The 18,554-nt window shown below is 41.7% G+C and overlaps 1 protein-coding gene across 3 annotated transcripts in view; it reads right to left on the bottom strand.

Moving 5' to 3' along the window:
- The window catches only part of SLC12A6 (solute carrier family 12 member 6), a 45,766-nt gene extending 31,286 nt beyond the window's left edge, over nt 1–14,480 (bottom strand). For 2 of the 3 annotated variants that reach the window (XM_042471826.1, XM_042471827.1), the window contains exons 1-2: nt 14,260–14,478; nt 11,221–12,365 (exon numbers count right to left, since the gene is read on the bottom strand). In XM_042471826.1, coding sequence (XP_042327760.1) covers nt 11,221–11,461 — 241 coding nt within the window. In that variant the 5' untranslated portion in view covers nt 11,462–12,365; nt 14,260–14,478. Of the gene's footprint in view, nt 1–11,220; nt 12,366–14,259 lie in introns of all 3 variants that reach the window. The other variant, XM_042471824.1, reaches the window with a different exon arrangement.
- Between the last annotated feature and the right edge of the window lie 4,074 nt (nt 14,481–18,554).

The following is an 18,554-nucleotide window of genomic DNA, read 5'->3' as shown; positions in this document are numbered from 1 at the left end:
GATGCGGTTCAGTCCTATTCATATACAGTCGTCCCTTCTAATCTGCAGACTTGGAGTCCGCGGTCTCACTTTTCATGATGGCAAGGCGGGGAGGGATTAAAATAGCACATGTGCCCACATCACACATGCACAGCTGCACATGAGAGTGTATGCCCATTATAATCAATGGGCTTTGAATATATGCTAATTTCTATTTTCGCGGAAGGGGGGTCCAGAATGGATCCCTTGCAAAAATTGAGGGACTGTACTTTGTGCTAAACCAGTCGTGGGAGTGGGGGTGGGTTTGTGGGATATGGATTGTATGTTTTAATGTTGTAAGCCACCCCAGTTGCGCTGCGCAGAGGGGTGAGGTAAAAATAATTTTTATTATTATTATTATTATTATTATTATTATTATTATTATTATATGGCTGTCCAGTTCTTACTATGCTGCAACTCTCAGAATTCCTCATTAGCTAGGGATATGATGCAGTCCTGCAACATCTGGAGTGCTGCATGATTTCTATCCCGAGCTAAAACATGTCTAGCATGATATATGAACATGGACACTGTTTTTCTCTACTCGGATTGTGGGGCAGGTGGCTGTCAAAGATCTGAAAGAGGAGCTTGATGAACTGATATTCATTCAGCTGAAATAAAATGAATATGGTGGGAAAGGAATGGAAACAGCCTGAGCATTTGCTGGGTAGGAAATATGATCCTTCTATATAGACATAAAGTGATGTCACAGTGGCACTGCAGAAGGTACACCTGAAGAAAATGAGCAAGTGTAACAGAACCTGCATTTGACTGCAGTTCCTAAAGAGAAAATTCAGTCAGTTACAGACTCTGCATACAGCAGTGGTTCCCAACCTTCCTAATGCCGTGACCCTTTAATACAGTTCGCCATGTTGTGGTGACCCAAACCCATGAAATTATTCTCATTGCTACTTCATAACTGTAATTAAATAGGTGTTTTCCAATGGCCTTAGGCGACCCCCATGAAAGGGTCATTTGACCCCCAAAGGGGTCCCGACTCACAGTTTGGGAACCACTGGCATACAGTGAGATTTTATTAGTATTAGGCTAGTAACCAGAGTCCTCTGTTCACATCACAACATTGCAGTTCAGGGAGTATGTTGGAAAAATGAAAGCGATTTAGCTGTGAAGATGACGAGAAGTCTACAAGACAACTGGAAATCATACACTCCTCCTCCAAGTTGTTGAACTGCAATTCCCAGCATTCTCCAGCTATGCAGGCATGCAAGGGCTGCTGGGACTTGCTGTTCACTATCTGAAGGGCTACATGATTCCCATCTCTGGTCTACAAAGTAAATTGTAAAGAAAATGCTAAAAGCTACCTAGGGGAAATTAAGATTGCATGTTTGAGAGGGTAGATATTCCAGACATTCTAATATTTAATAAGATGCATTTTATATCCTAAAATGAAATAAAAGATGACAAAAAGCAAAAATAATGAAGTACGGTGTGGTAGATTTAGGTCAAACACTAAGTCATTTCCCCAAGGTGAAAACATATGATACACATATATAAAATGGCTGAAGCGCTGTTTTTATTTTTGGGAATAAAAAAAGAGTACAGTAGATATAAAAAGCCACAGCTGTTTCAAGTTGTTTACGTTTTAACGTCATAAATGTCTTGCTTTCTTTTCCCCATTCACACCGCCACCCATCCTTGCTTTAGTTCCACAGGTCCAGTCAGAAACTTCCAGATGAACATGAGCTCTGCCGCTGCATGCACAGTCTTTGGATACTATAATTAGGAGCAAGCACAATATTAGAGTAAGATACTAACTGCTAGAAATAGTTGTAGGAATGCAGAATCACATATTTTGGGGTAAAGGTTGAACTTGAAAAGGCTATGAGTTTCCATCCATCTACAATTTTTGTCTCAGCTGTGGAAGACTTCACACTATCTGTGGAAATTTGTTGACATCACACCACAGACAATGTAGAGGAAAGTGAAATTATGTTGTAACTTGTGCAGTTATCCCAATCCACCACATCAGAATTTCACAAAAGGCATCCATCCTGACACCTATACACTGCAAGCTAGTGGAGAAACACCAATACATTTCAAAGAACGTGTTCTCAATGTCAATGTAACTACACAGGTTAATCTATAATATTTCTATTTATATATTTATTCATTTCATTTCCCTCCTTTCTGTCAAAAGTAGAACTCAGCATGACTCACAAAGAGATTTTAAAGGATGCATACAAATAAAAACACAAACAGTTATACTGTTAAAAGACAGCAAAACAAATCATAATATTAAAACAAAATTGAATTAAAAGTCACTTTAAAACATACTGTATCAATAAAAGAGTAGCACATCCACCAGTCAAGAGCCCCTTTCTTCAGCAACGTGTTAAAAATCTGCTTGAACAAAATTTTTGACTATTTCTCTGACCACACGGGGTGGAAAAGGGAGATTTCCCCCCAACTTCTGCACAACAGGCTTAGCAAACTCATGAAAGGAACTGGACACATCTGAGAAACAAAGTAGAAGCTTTCCCCCTCTCTAAGGTTCTGCTGAGGGTATAAAATGAGTGTAGGCAAGGAAAGCAAAGAGCTTCTTGTTCTAAGATCAAAAAGGGGTGGAGTGGGGAAACAAAAAGAGGGAGGAAAGCAGATTTTTATCTGGTATAAACAACACGGGAACAGAGAAAGCTCAGTAGACCAGATGTTATTGTCTGGAAAATAACATGGTCAGGTCTGACATTTAACATGTGAGCAGAACAATTAAACAGAACCCTGAGAATTTCAGTTTTGATTTTATTAGCGTATGTTACTAGCACTCCTGTAAATATGTTCACCCATCCTCCATACCACCCTATAACCATATTAATGGGGGAAATCCCTCAACATTCATTCCCAAGATCTCATCTGAAGAAATTAGCGCCTCCTCTCTAGAAACACAGCAGAGATGACAATATGATTGCTTCAAACTTGAGTCACCTTGTGCTGAAAAATGGGGAATATATGTATAGGAGCACAATGACAATGGATAGTGCAGACTAGGGTACTTATTCCTAACAGAAATGTCCGCATGGAACAGCTATACATGTATCAGAGGGTATGCATCTTTGTTCACATGTAAAGGGAGGCAAATTAAGAGCTAATGCAAATAAAGAGAACTTTACATACATGTTTGCAACCCTGAATTTGTGTGAAAAGCAATGTCTTTATGTTGTGGAAATCAAATATCTTTGCCTTGTGTATGTTTATAGAGATATCTGGTAGCACCTTGGAGACTAACTGAAAGAAAGAATTTGGCAGCATGAGCGTTCATAGACTTCAGTCTACTTCCTCAGATGGTTTTGGTTGAGTGGAAGCCAGGGACAGACATATACTATATGTAGGTGAGAATGTCAATTCAAATACAAAATTCTTTGTGTATGCAGATGGTTATGTCTTTGTTCACAAATGGCCATTGTTGAAACTGGACTTGCTATGCCCAAGGATTTTGAATTTGAATTGACATTTTCACATACCTATGGAATATACAGTCGCCCCTCCAAGTCCGCGGACTTGAAATCTGTGGACTTGGAAATCCATGGAGGGGCAATCGCAGGCATGCACCCTGCATGCACATGGCCCATTCAAACTTATGGGGCTTGAATATGCGCAGGATTTCGAACTTGCAGGGGGTTCCAGAACAGATCCCCCATGAGTTCAAAGGGGCAACTGTATATGTCTATCTCTGGCTTCCACTCAACCAAAAGCATCTGAGGAAGTAGATTAAAATCTACGAAAGCTCATGCTGCCAACTTCTTTCTTTCAGTTAGCCTCAAAGGTGCTACAAGATATTTCTACATACTGATTCTACAGACTAACATGACTATATCTTTGAATTCTACCACTTGTATATGTCTGTGCATCCTCTTACTGTGCATATACAGTCAAGCAAAGTCTGCCCATGTAAGGACATCTCTGGAGATACTTATATAGGAAATAAACAGCAACCTGAAAATGTCATTGTGGCCTGACATATTTGAACTGAGATATGCAAAGGGACAGGATAAAGACTGCAGCATATATTATCCTGCCTATATAGAAACTGGCTTCCTTCTGTTCACACGCTTATTTCTATCTTGAGAATATATAACCTTAGTGGTCACCTAAATTCTTACTACAAGAAGAAAGCAGCACAGCCAGGTTTGCCACTGGAATAAGGCAGCCAGCATCTCCCAGGAGATAAACCAGGCACGGCAGTTGGAACACAGAGTCCCTGAGGCGTTGGCTGGCTGCACAGTCTATCCTCTTCGATATTTGTGCATGTGGAGATGGAAGCATGCAGAGAGGGAGACAGGCTTTATTAAACAACTGCAAATGGGTTGGGATGTGAACAACACAGCATTCAACCACCAAAGAACCATGATGAAAAATTGCAGGCAGTTGTTTGGGAAACTGGGGAAAATCCTAACAGCTAATAGGGACACACAGTTCTTATCAAATGACCTAGGTTTACAGTGTGGGCATAATGTCAACACAATCTGAACGAAAGAGAGGTAGGTGGGGATTGTAAATGACTGATGTAAATGCACAGAAATGGGAGAGTGTGTGTGTGTGTGTGTGCTTGGGAAGAGTGTAGCAACTGGGAGGAAATTTCTTCCGAGATACAATACTGTACCTACCTGCAGAAGGCAACACATTCTTTCTTGAAGCTAAAAGATTCTGACACAGTGACAGACTATAATGTGCAGGGAAGAACATATGCACTTCAGTACTCTGAGACATTGTGTAAGAATTGAACAAACCAACAAAGAAAATAAGATGGCTTGTCACAATTTAGGAACCTCAAAAGGACAAACATGTGGGGGGGGGGCATCCCATAGATATTGCAAAAATAATGAAATGACAGTGAAGCATGGGGTGACATTTGAGCTTGGTTTGGAGCTAGTCCAGGATACAGTGAAAAGGCTGCTTAGTGGAGCATCCTATTACATATATTTAATTTCTAACCTCAAAGTTCTGCACTGGCTTTTAATTAGAGACCAAGCCATGTTCAAAGTGCTTCTCTTTGTATATAAGGTGCAAACAGTTCTGGACAAGATTACCTGTGGCACTGCCTTCTTCTGTATAGACCACTTTAGTCCTTTCAATCTTAGGGGAAGCCCTGCTTACCATAACATGACCTAGTGACATATATTTGGCTGCAAAATGTGGAATGACCCAATACAGAGTGTTCTGTTGTCAGCTGAGGACTCATTTCCCCAAGAATTTCCCTGATCATTAACTTTGACAGTTATACTTGATGATTACAATGAAATATTTTATTGCTCAATAACTGTTTTCTTATTTTATTTCTTAGTCTCACTCTTGTTGGTAACCTCTTTAGGAACTTTTAAAAATAAAAATGAAACATAGTTTTTGGTGGGTTTTTCGGGATATGTGGCCATGTTCTAGCAGAGTTTCTTTCTGACTTTTCGCCAGCATCTGTGGCTGTCATCTTCAGAGAATGTTTGCCTGGAAAGGACTTGGCTATATGTATTGTGTGATCTGGAAAGGCAGGAGTGATTTGCATGTGTATTGTGGTTGCTAATGGCAGTCCTCAGGGTGTGACGGTCTGCACAAGAGGACTAATGTCTGCTTGATTGGTGCTTATTGTCTGCTGGGAAACCCCTGACCCTGGGAGATATCTCCTTTGAATTTGTCTTTATCTTGCTATCTTTCAGGACTGGTAGCCAAACCTTGTTTACTTTAAGGGATTCCTATTTCCTGCTGAAATTGAAATTGTCCAAGTCCAAAACTATGGATGCTGGCCATGAAAGCCTTCGACTTTACAAAAATGCAATGTGTTATAAAAATATTCATATTCAATCATAATCGCCACCTTAGGTGTTCTGACTATAATGCAAGGGTAGGTTTTAGGGTTCTCTAATTTTATAAAGCCACCCAATCTAAGTATCTTGCACATTTTGAGGTCATATTAATAGTCAGGTTAGGCAGCCAGTGACAAAAACGTTTTACACAAAGAAGAAAAAGTAAGAACAACAGAAAGTTCTGCTATAAGGTTTGCTGAAGCAGCAGCACTTTTCAAATTAGAGCACATAATCCAAAAAAGTATTTAAAAAGTGTGACTGATATGATCAAGAGTCTAGAGCAACTCCCATATGAAGAAAGTTCACACCATTTGGGGCATGTGGAGAGGACTCTGATATAGGTATAAAAGTACACACGCTGTAGAAAAAGCAGACAGGAAAAGTTCACACTCCCCATAATACTAGAACCCAGAATCATTCTGTGAAGCTAAATGTTGAGAGATTTGAGACGGAAAACTGAAGTGCTTCTTCACACAGCATGTAGAACTACAGTCTTTCTTCATTATCACAGCAAGAGAACAAACGGAGCCGGCTTTAAAAGATGTTTGGAAAATTTATGAAGCATAAGGTTGTAAGTGACTACTTATGATGGCTGTATATAACCTCCAGTATCAGAGGCAATATGCCTCTGAATAACAATAAATAAGGAACAGAGCAGAAAAGAGTACCTACACACATACTCCTTGTAAGCATCTAGTTGGCAACTCTGCACACAGAATGCTGGACTGGTTGGGTTCTTAGTCTGATCGCCATGGCTATTCTCATGCTATTATGCCATTACAGTCTATTACACAGACAAAAAAGAAAAAGGAACACCAAGAGGATAACCTGCTACAGTACTAGGGCTGGTGCAGAAGAAATAACATTAGATGGCTCAGAGGAACAAGTAATGAAACTTCAACTTGTTTAGTTGTCCTTGGAACAGATCTGTAGAATCTGCGACAGGTCAGTCTGAACACAGCTCACCAACTGTATACTGAGACCTGAAGGAATCTCAAGAGGCTTCCTGTTTCTACTGCTAGGATTACACAAATGGGGAGAAGAATACAAAGCATATGGTAGACTATAATATACAACACAAAGCTACAACGGCTTTGCTGTGTTACAAGTTCTATAGGCTTAGCTTAGAACAGCTACCTAAAACATTCATCAGCTATGGATGATAACCTAATAAAATATACACATATATATATTAGGGTTCTAATTTAGAAGAAGTACCCTAAAACTCAAAGGACAGGTAATGTGAAAAGCCCTGTGCTATTTTGATCTCAAGATTTTATGTCTATCAATCAATCTGGCATGATTTATGCAATTTATTCTCCTGGTGTTGTTTTTTGTGGTGCTCCAAAAAATGTGAAGGTTGAAAACAAGCAGTCAGAAGAAGGAAGAATGAGATATAGAAATGAGGGAAGTTGCATTGTCATGGGAAGAGAAACTAAATGAGCTGGCACATTAGAGAACGGAAAGTGGGGCGTATGTGTATGTGACGGGGGTGATACTCCATGTTGCTGTTGTGTGCCTTCAAGTCATTTCTTATCCATGGCAAGCTTAACACAACCCTATCATAGGGTTTTCTCGGCAAGATTTGTTCAAAGGAGGGTTTACCTTTGTCTGCCCCTGAGGCTGAGAGAGGGTGACTTGCCCAAGGTCTTCATGGCCAAGCAAGGATTCCAGCTCTGCTTTTCAGAGTCATAGTCCAAAGCTCAAACCACTACACTATGCTAGATACTTCATTCTACCAAAAGGGAAGCAGACCTGACCATACTGAATAAGAAAGACCCGTGCTTATTTATTTACAGTATTTACTTATTTTCATAATTTCACACACTGACAAAGACTCCTTTTATCCAAAACCAACATAGAGACTGGTTGTGTATGGATGGGATTTTGTGAAAAACTGATTAAGCACACTACCTGTAAAAATGCTTCAAAACTATGGGCAAGGTATCAGTTCTCCTGTTGCTTTTATCCTTCTGCCATCAAGTCACTGGCTAATTTAAAGGAGAAACTTGGAATATTTTAAGCAACATGACAGACCAAAGTCCTTTTGATCCTGGCTGCATTTTGGTGCTTCCAAATCTGGTTTGTGTCCATGTCAGGCCCTGGCCTACTCTGCTGTATCTTATTTTGCTCTTTAATCACAGTACCTGAATGTCATCTGATATATAGTGCAGTGCAGCCTAGAAAGGTTGTACCTTCACCATAAGATGTCTGCTCTGCCTAATTGCCTTCTACAATGCATCTTATGAAATACATATAATCTAATACCTTTGTTCCAAATGAAATGTAATACCATTTTGAGAGGATACTCTAGGGGATGATATGGAAAGGGGGGCAGTTTCTTTGCCTAGACTGTCCATCCTCCCCACTCGTTCATCACCATATATATCATCCTCACGACTCCCTGGCAGACAAGTGAGAGCAGCAACTTTTGCTAACTTTCTTACCTCCTATATAAATTCATACAGATAGCTACACACACCCCTAGGGAGACAAAGCATCACTGCACTATTCCCTTGCCACCTATTCTTATGAACAGAAACACCAAAAGGTACTACTTGTACAACAAAACTGACTGCCCCACGCCCCACACATGCCTATCTTTAAATCATTTATGACACAATGCTAATCATACGTGGGTGCAGGGAAATCTCTGTTTACAAAACCTTCATTGCTCAATTTCCCAGAAAGGGTAATTTGGAGCAACAGCTGAGTGGAATAATGTTTTTTAATAAGCCTGTGCTAGCGTTTATGGTGCTTTATAAATGCTCTTTTGGATAACCCCCTCATCTCCACTTACATCCACTGTAACACAATGTACTACTTCACTGTCTAGTGCAACACTGGGTTTTAATTTTTATTTTTAATCCGCAACCTTTTTGAGAGCTGTGGGCTGTCCCACAAACAACACAATCCAAGGCAGATTCACTTCAGGTGTGGGTAGATGAGAAAGTCATCTCTGTGTGTGCTTCTTTTAGTGTGTCTCAAAAAGCAAAAAATTCCAAATGTGTGGCAATAACTATCACAAGATTATTAGTGGTCTGCGGTTTGGCTGGATCTTAAAAGACTGCTGAGGGTTCAATGTTGCCTTTCATGAGCCTTATAATAGAAGATGTGACTTTGAGTCAGTGGGGATTGAGCAAAGCTCAGTCTGACCTTAGATGTTCTGTAATGCTTTTAAAAGCATTAGAAAAGGGAATCAACAAGATTCAGGGAACTGAAATTCTCCAGAGGCATTTCCTGAGAGTCTTGCTCAGCCTTTACTGGCATGAAGGGGGATAAAACATCAACTGCAATGCCAATAACCCCCCAAATTAAATCATAGCACAAAGAAGCCAAGCCTACCCCTGTTTTAGAAACTATGATGACAAGAGCTGCACCTGACAACTTGGATCCGGAAATTTGAAAAAGGGGAACTGTTCTGTCTGTAGTGGTTTAAAATCTATTTGTCAAGCCCTTCACCTAAAAGGAGGAATTAAGCTAGTCACGATATTTCAGAAAGCTAAGTCAGGGAAAGCCATCCACTTCTCAAAACACCATCTGCCAGAAAGCGATTGATAGAAAACACATGCAAAATCCAAGACAGCCTTTTCTGAGATCCTCTGCTACTCTCAAAACAACATCATATTTCTCAAGCCACATGAGAAACCTCTTCACAGCACAGGCAAGAATTGAATTTTCCTTCCCAACCCTTCCAAGCTATTGTGAGTTACTAAAAGACAGCACACCTGAAAGTCCTCTTCTATGACTAAAAATAACAGAGTCTTGTGGCACATTTCTTACAGCCTGAGCTTTTATGGGCTACAGCTCACTTCATCAGGTGCACAGAGCGTTATCCAGAATTTCCGGTTATAACTACAGCGCATCACAACGTCTGTGGTCTAAGTAACAGTTTTGGGAGGGGGCACTGTTAATAATATGACTATCACTACTTTCTACATTAAATTTCCCCTTGACTTCTCTGCCTATAGTTCTTCCCCTAAACATATGTACAGGATGGCAGAGATCCTGTGTGTGTGCATAGTTCCACACACACAGTTCCGCATCCTCCCACCGCCCAACAGCTGCCAGGTCCTGGAAGGACCCCTGCTGCTGTCACGTACTAGTGAGGAAGGAGAGATTCAGTTCAGACCATACAGAAGCAGCTGGTCTCAGTTTTATATCACAGGGGAGGGAGGAGGGTGCGCTCACAAATGGAGCACACTCACTTTTGCCTTCCCCTGGGGGCTCAAAACAGCCATATCTTCATGATCTAAATCAGCTCTTTCTCCTTTCCTTCTCCACTAGTAGACAACAACAAATAGGGTCCCTCCCAGGACTTGATAGCTGCCAAACAGTAGGAAGCGTTTGCATGGAGTGCAACAGTGACTGAATAACACCCCATCCAAAATGGGACTTATGTATGCATACACTGCACTTACACACACGTAAATCACTAAAAAGATGAGAGAATTATAGAGCTGGATGGGAACACAAGGGTCATCTACTCCAGCCCTTGGCCATGCAGAAATACACAACCAAAGCACGCCTGAGAGATGGCCACTCAACCTCTGCTTAAAGACCTCCAAAGGAGAGTCAACTACTCTCCAAGAAGACTAGTCTACTGTCAAAGGTCTTATTAATCTTTTGGTAGAATCTCTTATATTGTAATTTGAATCCAGCCTAATTTAAATCTAGCCTCTGGAGCAGCAGCAAAGAAGTTCACTCTATCTTCTGCATGACTTTCCTTTAGGATGCTGGTCTGTATGTCTGTGTGTGCATGGGTGTGTGTCTGTTGTATGTTGTTGTATGTTGTTGTGTGCCTTCAAAGTCGTTTCCAATCATGCAGAGGGCATTGATGGGAACTGCACTCCAGCTACATCCTTGTCTTATTTTTTAGCTAAGCAGGAAGTGGGATTTTCTCCACCTGGGTTGGGTTATGTTTATTGTTGCTGTGTGACTTCAAGTCATTTCTGACTTATGGCAACCCTATCATGGGATTTTCTTGGCAAAATTTGTTCAGAGGAGGTTTGCACTGCCTTCCTCTGAGGCTGAGAATATGTGACTTGCCGAAGGTCACCTGATTGGTTTCATGGCCAAGCTGTGAATCGACCCCTGGTCTACAGAGTCGCAGCCCATCACTCAAACCACTATGCCATGCTGGTTTTCATCCATGTGTGTACACATACACAAACACACATGCGACATTCTGGATAATATCCCATACATTTGATGGTGAGGGCTACAGTCCATAAAAGTTTGTGTTATAATAAATACATTAGCTTCTGTCATTTTTGTTGGAACAGAGTAACATGGGTACCCTTTTTGGACATTTCTGCTTCCATGCCACCTACAAATCGCCATTCTCCACTGACAAGGTTACCTCTGGCACCCAATATCAAAGGTAACTTACCTTCAGCCACATCCGTGCGAGGACTGTTTGCCTTTTCAGGAGCTGTTTCAGCTGCTTCAGTTGCCAGTGAAGTGGTCGCTCTAGAGAAGTCACCCTCACTGCGACTTGTTTCGGGGACACTTTCTCTGGAACTGAAGCGGACACGGGAACTAGAACGAGAGCTGAGGTCCGGGCTGGTGTCAGACAGGCCTGGGATATCATCGATTTTTGTGGGGGTAACCATGAACCGGACAGAAGCCATCTTGGCAGCAGAAACAGATGGGGCAGAAACAATATTACTGCCTTGAAAACTTTAACCCACAGTTGGCTGGAGTGCTAAGTAGTAAGACCTTTCAAAAGGGCACAGATGTCAACCGTGTTACCAAGTGCTCCCTTGAGAGAAAGACTCATGTCTTAGCATTGACTGATGAATTGACTATGACAATGTGGTATCTAGACATCGATGATTATCAGGTGTATTTTCCAAAAACGTGATCAAAGAAAGTGAGATGATGAACAAGCATGATTTTGTAGGCTAGTATATCACAGATGAGTAGTCCGAAGATTCCCATTTATCAGGCAACAGTGGCAGTTTTTTCTTCCCAAAGGTAGAAAGCTACAGATCCAATCAAAACGTGGTTGTAACTGTTGTGTGCTAAAGAGTCATACCACAAATTGTCAGCATGAATGTTTACCCCAAGAGGCACAAATCCTGGTCAAAATTTCTGTTTGTTAGGTCAAAACAAATTTTTGGCACAGCAAAATGCATAGAGGTAATTTCTTCCCACAAGGCAAAATCCAAGTGCAAAAGTTTCTAAAGCGCACGAAAAGGCTACAGAGTACCTGGCAACATCACAAGCCAATTCTTTTCCAGGATGACATGTAAAAAAAAGGTTATTCTTTGATGCAAATATTCTTTGTGATCCTGGTGCCAAAACAATGATCGTTTCTTATCTCAAAAAGCAGAGAAGAAATATCACAGCATCCCATGCAAAAATGGTAAAAGCAGATTCCTTAAGATAATGCTGTCCCTGTAAAAGGATGCAGAGTTACTCCATAGGCTCTTGGTAATGTTTCAACGATCCTGGCATGCGAAGATAACCCTTGGCTGGGGCCTAGTGCAGGGGAATTAACAGCCTCTGATAACATGAGAGAGCATTAGGGTCCTGGAGGAACAAATACACACACAAACACACACATATATACAGAGAGAGAGAGAGAGGAAGAGAATCTTATACAAAACTGAAGCTGCAGAGATGAGTCATTTCCACACAAGGCTCAACTCCTCAGATTTCCAATACTTGGGTTCCCATCTGTTATCCCATGAGGATAACTAAGGGCAGGTTCAAGCTGACAAGAGTTCACAAAGCGTATGAACTGGTGCACACGACTGCGCCTAAAAATCCAAGAATGGCATTTAGCAAGCATGTTTATTTTAATTTTTTTAATGGCACAGTCCAGAAATCAGAAAAGAAAAAGAGAGGCAAGGTTTAGCATATAGGAGCAGGACCCTAACAGTTACGGAAGACACTGGCAAGCAAGAGGATGGTGCAAGAGTGAGGATACCTAAAATCACTAGCTACAATGGAAGGGTGCAAATCCTTTTAAAAATTGATTTACATCCCACTTTTCTCCCAAATGGGACTCAAAAGTGTCTAATTTTTCCTTCAGTCCCTAAATTTCCAGTACTGTAGTTACTTAATACTTCAGCTGAGCACAGAAATACAGTGGCTCCTTGGTATCCGCTGGGGTTTGGTTCCAGCGCTGTACCTCTGTAGATGGTCAAGTCTCATTAAATACAAAGGATAGTAAAATGGCGTCCCTTATATAAAATGGCAAAATCAAGGTTTGCTTTTTGCCATTTTTGAATACAGTATGCTGAAGCCATGGATGCTTGAGTCTGTGGCGAAAGAATCCATGGATACGGAGGGCTGGCTATTCAGCTTAGGCATCCAACATCAGAGGGCCTAAGGGAATTTATTTATTGTATTTATACCCCACTCTTCAGCAATACAAACATAGCAAATAAAATGTTATCATAAAATATAATAATAAATATAATAAGAGTTCCAGGTGTGGGTGATTTTCTCACTTCTTCACAATGCTAAAAATCTGGGGACTGAAAGAAAATTGCATGGGGTGGGCAAAATTCATAGAATCATGGAGTTGGAAGAGACCCCAAGGGCCACCCAGTCCAACCCCCTTCTGCCATGCAGGAAATCACAATCAAAGCATCCCCGACAGATGGCCATCCAGCCTCTGCTTAAAGATCTGCAAGGAAGGAGACTCCACCACACTTTGAGGGAGTTTGTTCCACTGTCAAACAGCCCTTACTGTCAGGAAGTTCCTCCTAATGTTCAGGTGGAATCTCTTTTGCTGTTGCTTGCATCCATTGCTCCATTGGGTCCTGTTCTCTGGAGCAGCAGAAAACAAGCTTGCTCCCTCTTCAATATGACATCTTTTCAAATATTTAAACAGGGCTATCCTATCACCTCTTAACCTTCTCTTCTCCAGCATTTGGCTGTTCGACAGTGGAATACATTGCTTCAAAAAGTGATGGGGTCTCTTTCTTTGCAATTCTCTCAACAGAGGCTGGGTGGCCACCTGTCAAAGGGATGCTTCCTGCATGTGAGTTCCTGCATGGCAGAATGGGGTTAGACTGGATGGCCTTTGTGGCCTCTTCCAATGATTCTATGACCACTGGGCCAATGATGGCCAAGGCTTCTGGGAGCTGAGGTCTAAGACCAGAGTTTGGGCATCAATGACCAAAGGCAACCAAGCAAAATGTAACACTGGGCAATCCTAAAAGCCTGTCAGCTTCTGCCAGGGACTAAAACGGTCCCCAAAGGGCAAAAAAGGAAGGGAAGGAGGAGATACAGGTGAGCCTGCATCCAACCTTGCCCTAAAGCATCTTCTTGCAAGGATGGGGGACTGAGTGGGAGTGCGCATGCGCAGCGCGCTCTCCTCGCTCACTCTCGCTCTGCCCCCGCCCACCCCTGACTGACAGGCAGCCCCCGGGAAAGTCCAGGCGGCCCTTAGAGCCGGCCGTTATTTGTTTACCTGAGGCGCGCGACGGGCAGACGCTGATTTCCCCAACGTTCTAAAAGCGTCTCGCGCGCACTTCTTTTTCTCCTTTCCCTCGCTGTCTCTCTGCGGAGGTGGCCGCTGTTAGCGCTGGTGCTGCGGTCGCTGCTGTTGCCGCCGCTACCTCAAATGCCGGCTCCAAAGTGGGCGGAGGGAACCAGAGCCGAACTCTTCCTTTTTTTTTCGCTTGTCCTCATCCTCCCCCATTTCTCTCTTCCCCCTCCCTTTTTTTGAGTTTGCACATGCGCAGAGCTAAGTAGCGGCTACTGTGGCTAGGCTATTTTTTTTTTAACTTTAGAAGGGCTGGCAAAGAATCGAGGGGCGGGGCCGCGGACGCGCAAGGGTTGCCGGGAGAGGTAGTTCTGATGTTGTGAAGGGGCAGTTAGTACTTAAGGAAACCTGAGAAATGAAGGAGTCCCATGTTTAACAGAATTTGATTGTATCAACCATATGCTGCACACAGATATACAGATATAAAATATGGATATAAAAACTGAAGCCCATACACATAAAAAATGAAGTTCCATGAGTCGATAGGAGAGTTGAAGGCATATACAGTATAATAATAATAACTAATAACAACAAAGCAGTTGTTAATATTAATTACAGTTATATACTATGTAGCTACAAAAGGAATAGGTGGTTGTGGAACTTGGTCTTTAGTATAAGAAAAATACAGATCTAAACACAGAAATAACCCAGTTTGAGACCGCTTCAGCTGCCCTGGCTTAATGCTGGGGGATTCTGGGAACTGTGGTTTTTGTGAGGCATTTAGCCTTCTCTGCTCTGGTGCCACAACAAACTACAATTCCCAGCATTCCCTAGCATTGAGTCCAGGGCAGTTAAAGCATTCTCAAACTGGATTCAGGGATGTAGCCAAGGGGGGGGGGGTTCTTGGGGTCCGGACCCCCCCCTTCCATTAGAAAAATGAATGGTGTGTGCTGCTGTGCTGCTGCACCCAAGCCCCATTGTGGCACTTAGTCTGGACCCCCCCCCTTCCTAAAATCCTAGCTACATCCCTGCTGGATTATTTCTGCAGTGTGTTTTGGACCAATGAAATTCTACATACAGCTAATCAAGGAATCCTACATTTGATAGAATTTAATTTTATCAACCATGCAACATAGTCAACCATACAGATATAAAAACTTGGTCTTTAGTGTAGGAGTCCATAGGCCAGTTGAAGGCACACATAATAATAATAATAACAACATCACAGTAATAACAAACAATAATAGTAACACATATATACCATATATATATATATATATATATATATATATATATATGGCTGTAGAACTTGGCCTTTACTGTCAGAGAAATGCAGTAATTTAATAACCAAGGGTGCATCTACAGTGTGGAAATAATCCAGTTTGACACCACTTTAACTGTCAGGGCTCCAGTCTACAGATTCCTGGGATCTGTAGTTTGGTGAGGCACTATTACTCATAGGCAGAGAAGGTTAAAGACCTCACAAAACTACAATTCCCAGGTTTTCTTAGGATGGAGCTACCAAAAGTGGTGTCAAACTGCATTACTTTTACAGTGTAGAAGCACCCCTGGTCTTTATCGGAAGAGGAAAATGTAGTCATTGAATAAGCCAAAGGTTTTAGGACAGCAGCCAGCCAGTGAGGCTACTGTTTTGTACTGTACTGGAGTGAGCCATTTTGAACTCACTGGGTGGGGACTTCCTTCAGAGTAGATTGTGCCATTTAAATAAATTCATTTTTTAAAAAATAATCTTTATTGGTTTCAATGCAATCTACTTCACAATCAGCATAAACACAGAGACAAAAAAGGGGGAGATAGCAATTCCATTTAAACGAATTTATTGTGTGGCTTCTGGCAAACTCTTCAGCAATGGGTTCACGTCAAAACTCTTTATTTCTTTTTTGGCCCTAAAGCACATTTCAATTTCAAGTGACTCGGGATTCCTAAGTTTAATAGAATTTACTTGTTTCAACCGTGCAGCGTAGCCATACAGATATAAAAACCGAAGCAACCAAGTCACTTTAAAAGCAGAAATCCACATTGCAATATTGTAGTCTGTGGAAATGTACAGAATATAGATGTGGGTTTCTTTGGGAGGTGTTCCTCTTTTTGTAGTTCTTAGCCTGAAATGGTCAGCTACTTTTTTGCACAATAAAGGAAAAAGTGGTTATGTGGGGAGGGAGACCTTCTTTGGTAGGAAAATTATGAGAACATTTATTTAGGGAAAATGCAAAGGCTATCAGTTATACCAGAAAGGAAGGCGCCTCTGAACATGCAGTGAAGAACCACATCCTGTGTTTTAAAAAGTAGCTGAAATGTGAATAGAACCAGGCTTGGGTTATTTCCTCACATTTATATTCCATTTTCCTATAATGGCTAGATTGTCCCCCTCCCTGCTTGCATTTTGTCAGCAAACTAAGATCCAAAACACACTGAAGAAATAACCCAGTTTGAGACCGCTTTAACTGTGTTAGAGAATACTGGGGATTGTAGTTTATTGTGACACCAGAGCTCTCTGATAGAAAAAGCTAAACTACAGTTCCCTAGGACTGAGCTTGGGCAGTTAAAGCAGTCCCAACCTGGATTATTTCTGCAGTGTGTTTTGAACCAAAAATAATGACATTGGAGAATTTACACAAATTCAACCTATACAATGAGCTAATAGACATAGTGAACAAATTCTCATACCTGGGATCAAATATTGATCAGAGCAAGGACTGCAGTCAAGAAATCATAAGAAGACTAAGAATGGGGAGGGCAGCTATGAAAACTAGAAAAGACCCTAAAATGTGAAATATACAACTGAGCATAAAAGTTAGAATCATACAAGCCATTACTATTACATATTACAATGTATGGATGTGAGAACTGGACAGTTAGGAAAGTGGATAGGAAGAAAATCAATTCAACTGAAATGTGATGCTGGAGAAGATTGCTGAGGATACCATGGACAGACAAGAAGTCAAACAAATGGGTCCTAAAAGAGATCAAACCAGAAATCTCTCTGGAAACTGAGATAGCTAGACTAAGGCTGTCATATTTTGGCCACATCATAAGAAAGCATGATTCACTGGAGAAAACAGTTATGCTAGGAAAGGTGGAGGGAAAGGTTGCATACTAGATGGATGGACTCTATAAAAAAGGTCACAGCTATGAATTTGCAAGAACTGAGCAGAGCACTGGAGGACAGGGAATCTTGGAGATGTTTCATCCACAGGGTCGCCATGGGTCAAGATCAACTCGAGGGTGGATAACAACAACAATCACACTGCCCCCTGACTTTAAACCAAATTTGGTGAGGATGTTAGCTAACCCACACAACATTTCTATGCAGCTTTCCAGCCTATTCATGTATCACCAATGAAAACAAACCTTAGCTGTGGTGACTCCTACATCCCATGGCCAATGAATCATGCATATCAGCTCTATGAGGAATTCATCTCCTAGCATGTCATGAGGATTCATGTCGCTGGAAGATACATGTCTCCAGCAAAACCGTTTTTCTGAACAGCATGAAAAAACTGGTTAGGTGCTTAATTAGGAACTACAAAGTTGCCATGGGTGTCCTCCACATCACAAAACCAAACAGCAGCAGCTTGTTTATTGCCTTTTTATTGGCTTCAACACATCTATTGTGGTTTCATTGGCAAGATGTGAACAAGGAGGTGTTTTAAAGAGCTATCCTTGGGCTCAGGACAGTCATAAACATGAGCCAATGCGGAAATGAAAGAGGAGGTACTAATGACAAAATATAGAATTTATAATGAAACAGCTATCTTAACCTCCTCTCTGGTTCCAACATTTGCCTGGTAGCCAAGAACCTGAAAGACGCATTAACTAGAGCAAGTGACTAACCATCTTTGTTATTGTTGACTGCCTTCGAGTCAACCTCGACTCATGGTGACCCTGTGGATGAGACATCTTCAGGATTCCCTGTCCTCCACTACTTGCTTAGATCCTGTAGATTTAGACCTCCATGGCCTCCCTGATTGACTCTAACCATCTGGCGTGTGACCTTCCTCTCCTACTGCCCTCTAGCTTTCCCAGCATCATTGTTTTCTAATGAATCGTGCCTTTTCATAATCAAAGGACATCAGCCTCAATTTAGGGCTGTGCAGACTGGCCATTAAGGCCAGCCTGATGGTGGAGTCAGGGCATGACATCCACATGACGCACACCCAATTCTGACCCCAGGCTGGCGTAACACCACACACCGCACCACACAGCGGGCAGGCAGCATCATGGCGCTCCTCTGGCGCTGTGTCTAGATGATGCAGCAC

This window comes from Sceloporus undulatus, chromosome 6 (genome assembly GCF_019175285.1).
Source record: "Sceloporus undulatus isolate JIND9_A2432 ecotype Alabama chromosome 6, SceUnd_v1.1, whole genome shotgun sequence".
NCBI classification, from domain to species: Eukaryota; Metazoa; Chordata; class Lepidosauria; order Squamata; family Phrynosomatidae; genus Sceloporus; species Sceloporus undulatus.
Note: the sequence above shows the minus strand (reverse complement) of the source record. Positions and strands in the feature narration are given on the sequence as shown.